Source organism: Atta colombica, unplaced genomic scaffold (assembly GCF_001594045.1).
Source record: "Atta colombica isolate Treedump-2 unplaced genomic scaffold, Acol1.0 scaffold13, whole genome shotgun sequence".
In the NCBI taxonomy this organism is placed as follows: Eukaryota; Metazoa; Arthropoda; class Insecta; order Hymenoptera; family Formicidae; genus Atta; species Atta colombica.
In genome coordinates, this window is record NW_017259217.1 from 454,508 (window position 1) to 463,167 (window position 8,660).

The following is an 8,660-nucleotide window of genomic DNA, read 5'->3' on the forward strand; positions in this document are numbered from 1 at the left end:
GTACATGCATATTACTATAATCATTCGAACTATGCGCTGAATTAATTTTCCAGACTTATAAACGCAATTAAACTATTGTAGTAATATACTAAATACTACGAATTAAATTGACAAGCAATTTTTAATAATTTGATGCTCAAAACATTTTTAGATATTTTAAATCAGATGATAAGTGATTTTAAACAGACTGTAGAAATTATTTATTGTACTTAATGCTGACTGAAAGGTCGAAACTCGAAAGCAGGTCACTATGGGCGAGCAGTCAAGTCCCTAGATTAGGTTAGTATCACATGTGGTCCGATTCACGCTTTAAAAATCATTTCATCCTTGTTGTTTTTAAAATGTTAAACGAAAATAAATGATGCTCATAAGCGTCTGCAAGAATTAGATCATGGTCTAGTGGTCTGTTTTCTGCACTAGGGGATCGATTCTGTATCTTAAAATGAGATGAAAATTATAAAAGTGAGCGAATTTATTAGAATACTGATTATTTCATTAGTCAATATATATAGTGAATTTGCTCGCTTTTGTAATTTTCACCTTGAATTTTTTAATTGGTCAGTTTGTAAAATTCTTTCTTCTAATTGGTCTATCAAACGCTTCAAAGCATTTGTAGCGAGACTTTTGTCCATATTCATCAGTCAGATCTTGTACTTAAAGCTTCCTTAAATTTATCTTTAGATGCTCAGTAGCCAATGAAATAATTCATAAAGTATCTGAAGATAAATTTAAGGAAGTTTTAAATATAAGGCCTGCCTGTGCATATGGCATTTGACCACAGCTCTTGTTTGAAGAATCGACCCCTAGAAATCTCTTTCTCATTTTCAACAAATATTAAACATATACCTATTTCACTCTAAGTTCACTCTAAGTAAAAGTATACACTGGTTCAGTCACAAAAAAATCTTTGCTTATACTTTTTTACACTTTTTACACTTAAAATGAAATATATATATATATATATATATTTGATACTGAAAAGAGAGAACGATGATGTTGAGTGTAAAAAGTGTAAACAAATCAAACAGATCTATGCCCGCCATGATTGTATCTTATAGCATTGTAAGATCATTGTCATCCCCATAATCACGTTAATATTATTTTAGTATCAAACATGATGGATTCTCCAGCCTGTACGTGCGGTGACCCTAGACAGGATGCCAACCATGTAATTTTTTATTGCCCCTTATCTCGTGACAGATTCACCCCTCTTAGTAAATTTATCAAGAAAACTTTTCCTCATTACTCTAATGATATTTTTTCTATGTTTATGGACCCTCAGATTAAAATTTGCAGACTTCTCCTCTCCTTTTTCAAATCTCTGCAACTATTGAGTTGAGTCCCCTTTCTATTTTCCCTCTCTCACTGAAATATAATAAAGTCTATTCTATTCTACTTTCTCTCTCTCTTTCTCTCTCTTCTCTCCTCAGCGTCCGAATGCGGCTCGACCGAGAGTGGTGCAGTTTGACTCGGTTCGCCCTGGGTAGTGCGTGGGATTTTTTGCCGGGTGGAGGGGGAGACTGACGCTCTTCCTGATTCTAGTTCTTTTCGTTTCTACGGTTTGACTCCTGTGGAAGGTTGTGAAGGTGTCTGGAAAACTGGCCGAGTTTATCCCGTCAACGAGGACTAGGACCATTAATTACAAAAGACAAGACATTATTTTAGTATCCTTCTCTTTATGAAATGTTTCATGATCCCGCGGACGAAACGCACAGAAAACCACGTCAACTTAGGAATACACCACTACAGAAATATGTTCGACTCGCGGCACTTACTGTAACCCTTTTATACGCTGGTGCGATGTATATTTCTTGGAGAAGAAAGTAGGTTTATATACTTACGTAAATTTTACGGACAAATAAATCTACAATTTACGTTATTTATTTTTCCATCAATTTCGGTATTTATAATGTTTAATTAGTTCGTCTAGTGAATATAAGTTCCTTGAATGTATCTGTTTTAATTTAAATTTAATATGAAATTTTGTTTTGCAGTGTCGTTCCATTGTTAAATGACGAAAATATAATCAGAGAATTCACTCTCCCAAGAGACGAGAGAGATATGTTAGAAGATTACAACACAATTCCATTTTTGAAAGGTATTATTGAAAAGTTGAGTGATAGACAACGAACTAAATCTAAAGCAGAAGCTGAATTAGAAAATATGCAGGCTAAAGCTGAATAAAGTTTAAACAACAGAATATTCAAAGTTTACATAACAGTAATGGATATTGAAAAGAATGGATTCTGTAAACCTAGTAGTTTAGAAGGAAGATTGAGATTAAGGAAAAATGATAAGGAAAGGTATATATTATAACATGTTAAATATATTAAATTAATAACATAACTTTTGTAGTCTGACTTAATATAACATGTATCTTTCTAATAACATATAATGATAAAAATATATTTGAAGTATAAAACATATCGTATGTCTTTATTATTATATTCTTTTTTCCTAAATTAAATGAAATTAAATTTGTATTTTGCAAAGATATTTATTCTTTATATTAATAAAAGCTATTTGAATTACCTTGGGATATCTTTATTAATATAAAAATGTTGTTTTATTTAGTATGGATAACAAGGTCCTTCCTAACAATAATGAATCTAATACGGATGATACTGCTTGTACATCTCAATCTCCACTTGATGACAGTATATTGGATTTTAAATCGCCAAAAAGAATACATTCCATGCAATCGAAAATTATTAATAGTAACAGATTTCCAGATAAAGTCAAAAAGAAAGTACTCCATTCTAAACCTAAAATTATTATAAATGAAAAGAAATCTAAAAGTGGAAAACCATTACAGAGTAAAAAGATTCGTGATATACAACAACCATTAATTGAATCATCTTTTTTTAAATCTGAAAAGAAAGAAATAGAGTCACCGCAAAGTTCAACTGTTGTACAAACTGCTTTTGTATGTCCATTGTGTTTTAAAAATCTTAAAGATGAAAATTCACAAGCTGTACATATGAAGAGTTGTGCCACGAAAAATAACATGTCTACAAAAAAATTAATGGATGCTGTGGAATTACAAGAACGGCAAGCTGCAGAAAGAAAATCATTGGGGCTTCTCTCCGCTCCTATATTACAAGACAAAAAGAAATCTGCTCCTCGTAAAATAGTAGGTATTTAATTGTTCGGATATATATATAAAATGATGATTTTTAAATTGTCAGATTGTTGAAGCTTGATGAGAATTTAATTGAGATAATCTTCTTAAAATTTAATTAAATTATTGACAAGACAATAATATAAATATTTTTTAGACTAACTGATTTAAATAATAATTTTTTAGGCATCGCTTGATGATCCTGATCTTCAACTTGCTTTAGCCCTTTCCAAATCTCTATATGAAAAAGAGGAAATGGAAAAATGGGATGAAGTTCAGATCGTAGCAATATCCTCTAATCCATCAGTATCAGATAATAATGCAGAATGTCCTCAGAAAGCAACATTGCAAAATTTTGGGTTTAGTAGCAGTAGAAATGTATTACCAACAAACAATTTGCCCACCAGTAGAACTAAGAAAAGTAATTATACGTTATATTAATTGATGCAATTGATAAACTTGCATCTAATAAGAAATATATATTTTAGTTTACAATTTTTTTTTATGTTTTTCTTCTTTCTAAGGAAAGCCTATTGAACCAACCATTTTGCAAAGACGTACAGCTCTAGAAAGAGAACGTATTTTAACAGAGAGAATAGCTGAGATACTTATGGATTGTAAAGATTTTACTCAAAGATCTCAGGAAAAAGTAGAAGAGTCTAATGGCGTTAAAGAGAAGATTGACATAAAGAGTCAATTACTTCAACAATTACGTCAAATTGTAATTATACTTTATTTTTTATATAGAAAAATTTTTTATATAGAAAAATTATTTTCTAATCCGAATATCAGCAGACTTTAAAATATTATATGTTATACATATATTATTATTTTTAAGGAGAATACATTGTGGGATAGAACAAAACTAATTCTAACTAAAGATATATTTTATGTAAAACAACTATTGCCTCAAATAATACCATTAGAAAAGAAAGAGCAGAAATCAAATGTAAGTTATTATCTATTGGCACATAAGTTATTATATTAAAAAAAAATATATATATATATATATTTTACAGGATGTCCCTTTAAAGAATCCATTCAAATATTTCAGAAACACTGCATTAAATCAAAAAATGTTTCAGACAAAAGTTTTGTGATTTCAAGAAGTTTTAGCTGGTCGGATATCTTGGGCAATGCTAATGCCGACGATATTGTAATTTTCAAGTCCTATAACTCGCAAAGTATTCAATAAAAAAAAATTTTATTATAGAGTTTTGAAAAATTCTCGAGGTAAGCTACAAGAATATCTAATGAAAAATGGGGGATTTTATTTAAAAAATTCAAAGTGATCTTATCTTGACAACGCCGCTCACGGTCAAACCAACGATACCATCTGATGTCCTCTTCGAAATCACAAAACTTTTGTCTGAAACATTTTTCAATTTAATGCAGTATTTCTGAGATATTTGAGTGGATCCTTTAAAATAGAACACCCTGTATATAAACAAGGATGTCCCACAATTTGTGACCGAAATTTTAATAACATTCCTGACTTAAAAATAAGACAAAAATCTTAATACCATAAAATGTCGAGACTATATAATAGTTTTTAACTTAATAGTGGTTAAAGTTAACTAATATAGAGCTAACATTTCGCGCGCTCAGAGTACATCACACAAATGAATGTTCATACGTCTATGTTCACTCCATGTAAAATTGAAGTAATAACATATACAATAATATTAAAATATAATATTTCACACTAATATTTAAACATAGAAAATAATTACATATGCAATGCACATAACATAAAAATATTACAGGATATTAAAAATAATAAATATATATAACGAATTAATTTAAAAATTATTATAGTCTTGACATTCTGGTATTAAGATTTTTGTCTTTTTAAGTCAGGAATGTATTATTTCGGTCACAAATTATGGGACATTCTGTTTTTTATATAATAATAATATATTTAAAAAATATAATAACAGTGTTCTGCTTTATAGGAAGAGAAGAATGCTATAAAGCTTATGGAATTAAACATAAACAACGAAAATTCTTTAAATAATGAACAAATGCAAGAAATAAAAGATATACAGGACGTTATAAAAACAATGGACACTAATGAAGCATTAACGATTTCTTCAAATATTAATATATGTTGTAAAGAAAAGCAATTTCTTGACAATTTAGCTACAAATTGGAGAAATATACTAAATGATAGTTTTGCAAGTGATATTATTGTGTTCGTTAGAAATAGCAAACACATATGGACGCATAAGTTGGTTTTCTATACACGTTGCGCAAATATTTTACTTGATGTAATATCTAATGATACAGAGTTCTCTACTGCAAAAGAAAAAATTTGTTGGCTTGATACAGACTATAATGTCGCCATGGCCTTTTTAGAATTTATTTATTGTGGTATAATCGATAAGTATTCAAAAATACTTGATTCTCAGATAACTTTATCTGGTATTAGAGCTTTAGGAAGGAAATACAAAATAAACGATTTATTTGTTTATTTGCGTCAAAAGAAATCTAAATCTACAGCAGAAGTTAAACATAATTGTAATACTTATGAAAAAAGTACAGAAAATGTACATCCAAATATAGAAACAACTTTTGATGTTTCAAAATTAAATAAATCTTTCAACAAATCACCAAATTGTACGCATAATGTTGTGAAAAACATTCCATGCTCTCAGAAAACACTATTAGAGGGTGTTAATGATGATTTATACCTTCTTGAAAATAATTACGCAGCTGCAAAGAACGAGTACATTTTGCAAGACGAAAAAGATACTTCACTGAAATTATCAGAGGAAATGAATTTCAAGAGCAACACACTGGCAAAACGAGAAACTAGTGTATCTCCTGACATGTTTGATGAAACATTTGTGATGAAGCACAATGATAAATCTACAGTACACTCTAAAGATTTGGAAGATTCTAATATCCATATATTACTGAATTTGCTCAAACAAGATGCAGATGTTGATATCTGTAATCAAAAATTATCAACTGCAAAACCCCAGAATACAAAACATTTAAAGTTAGATAGAAGTACATCTATTTGTTTGAAAAATTTGGAACAAAGTGTAGAAATTAATCCAGTCGAATCAAATTCTCTGAAATTTTCTATCAATGATATGCATAACAATTTTTTAATGGATATATCCCAAAACAATATATCTGAATGTAGTCAGGATTTTTCAAAGATAATAAAACAGAAAAGTAATATCACATTATTTATCGAAGAAATCCAGAAAGAAAACGCGGAATCGGATGCGTTGATAAATGCCACAGAGATGGAATGTTCTGTACAAATATCTTCTATAAAGCATAAGAATCCATTTTGTATAGATAAATACGATAACTCCAATCTTCAACCTTATGATAATGATGAACAATCAGTTGATACAGAGAAAAAACCCAGTAGATTATCTATAATAGAGCAGTGTATGCAGTCATATGCTGCCAAAAATCCAGAATTTTATTCTCGTCTTTCTAATGAAGATGTAAAAGATGTTAAACAGACTAATAATTCGCACATAGATTCTCTATTATCTAAAAAGATAACAGAATCTTCCCATAATAATATATTGAATTGTACACAAAACTTTACTTTATCAGATGAGAGAAATGTTTCAGAACAAGTCACAACTGTACCGATAGTATGTTCACAACATACTGAAACAATGAATCGATCGCTTAGCGAAACAATTTTTGATTTAGAAACGAATGAGAAAGAGATTTCTATGTATTCTAAATATATGAGAGATCACAAGGACAATAGCATAGCAAAGTATCGAAGAGCAATCAGTAGAAATAAGTCAGATAATAATCTATCTAATAAAAGTATATTATCTGATTTCCTCAATGAAGACAGTAATGTTAATAAGGCTGAAAAAGATGAAATTTTGACTCAATCTGTTTTGACACAAAAAGATGTAGATGTAATTGTTTCATCAGATTCAGATGTTGAAAGTACATCTTCCAATGTTAGCCATATCTTAGAGAACAATGACTCCAGCTGTGAAAATATCATGTCTCATTCTCTGCAACAATCTAAAAAAGAAATAGAAAAAAACAAAAAGGATATGACAAATGAAAAAAACAGTCAATCCTTCGAAATTAACAAATTTTCAAAAGCAATGACGACATACTTGGAAGAAAAAAAAAATATTAATAGCGCAAAATTAAATCCAGATAAGTTAAATACTACAGAGATAATGACACAAAAATATAAATTTAATGAATTAAATGATGCTCAGAAAAAGGAGTCTATACCAAGTCCGATCATGGTATCTTCTAGCCCAGATTTTTTAAATAATGAAAGCTGCAGTCCAATTCTACATATGGAAGACTTGCTTCAAGGTAAACTTTGTACCGAAAATGTATCAGGATTAGAGGCTTGTAAATTAAGAAAGTCAACCACTTTTTCTTTTGATTTTGAAGACGATATATATCTTGCAAATGTTGATATTGATAAATATGAGAAACAACATATTTTGGAGAAGAGTCGATCATTTAACATATCAAGTATAAGAAAATTTAATAATAGTAGTACACGCAAAAGCAATGATAAAAATAATCATGGAAATATCAAAGGGAGAGATATAGCAGCAAATTATTGTGGAAACTTAGATAATAATGTTACATCTTTGACTCAAAATTTTACAAGTGTTAAGAAATTTAAAAAGAAATCTTTATCCGAGGGACAGATTAACACAAATAGATTACGTAATCAAGGAGTGTCCAAACAATTTCAATGTAATTACATCCAGAACATTGGAAATGCAAAAATGCTTAAAATAACTGATAAAGATGTTACACCTCCGCCTATTTACAACGATATGAGTACTCCTGAATTACACGTAAGTTAATTAAAAGTGATAAATTTTTAAAATTGAAAATATTTTCTTTTCTCACGAGCAAATTATTAATTTTTAGAAAGAGATGAAGAAATATGGATTAAAGGTACAAAAACGTAGCAGAGCTGTAAAATTATTAACGCATATTTATAATGAACTTCATCCTTTAATGCCTGAGAAAACAATAGAACAACAGGTCACTGAAATTTCGAGCGATGAAAATGAGGAACCTCCATTGAAGAAACGAAACGTAGATGATAACAGTTTCGAAAAATTGAGCAATTCAGAAGACAGTGAAAATGAATTGCTTTGTTCTCAAGATAGGTAGATCTAATTAATGTAAATACTAATTAATCTTTTTAGCATAATATGACATTTTATATAGATATAATAAAAAAGTGACATTATATCTGTTACAGCAATGATAGTATAAGCCCTACAAAAGAAACACTCAACAAAGAAATGGAATTTTATGAAACCGAGTCATCATCGGTACTGGAAAATTCATCGAATATTACAGAAGCCTTTATGAAACTAATCAATATTGATAAAGCTTTACATAATAAAATATTACAATATGAGCCAGTGAATATTGATCATTTGCGTTGTATGTTGCAAACACATGGATTTAAATGCAATTTGCCTAATCTCATGAACTTTCTAGATCAACAGGTGCGTTTTCTTTATTATTTTAACATATGTATATATATATA

The 8,660-nt window shown here is 29.3% G+C and overlaps 1 protein-coding gene across 2 annotated transcripts in view; it reads left to right on the forward strand.

Moving 5' to 3' along the window:
• The first annotated feature begins 1,564 nt into the window (after positions 1-1,564).
• LOC108684295 overlaps positions 1,565-8,660 on the forward strand; it is a 7,590-nt gene continuing 494 nt past the window's right edge. The window contains exons 1-9 of one of the 2 annotated variants that reach the window (XM_018188547.1): positions 1,565-1,823; positions 1,995-2,303; positions 2,575-3,133; positions 3,308-3,542; positions 3,646-3,842; positions 3,960-4,070; positions 5,077-7,950; positions 8,027-8,271; positions 8,367-8,635. In XM_018188547.1, the coding sequence (XP_018044036.1) occupies positions 2,224-2,303; positions 2,575-3,133; positions 3,308-3,542; positions 3,646-3,842; positions 3,960-4,070; positions 5,077-7,950; positions 8,027-8,271; positions 8,367-8,635 (4,570 nt within the window). In that variant the 5' untranslated portion in view covers positions 1,565-1,823; positions 1,995-2,223. Of the gene's footprint in view, positions 1,824-1,994; positions 2,304-2,574; positions 3,134-3,307; positions 3,543-3,645; positions 3,843-3,959; positions 4,071-5,076; positions 7,951-8,026; positions 8,287-8,366; positions 8,636-8,660 lie in introns of those variants that run through there. The other variant, XM_018188548.1, reaches the window with a different exon arrangement.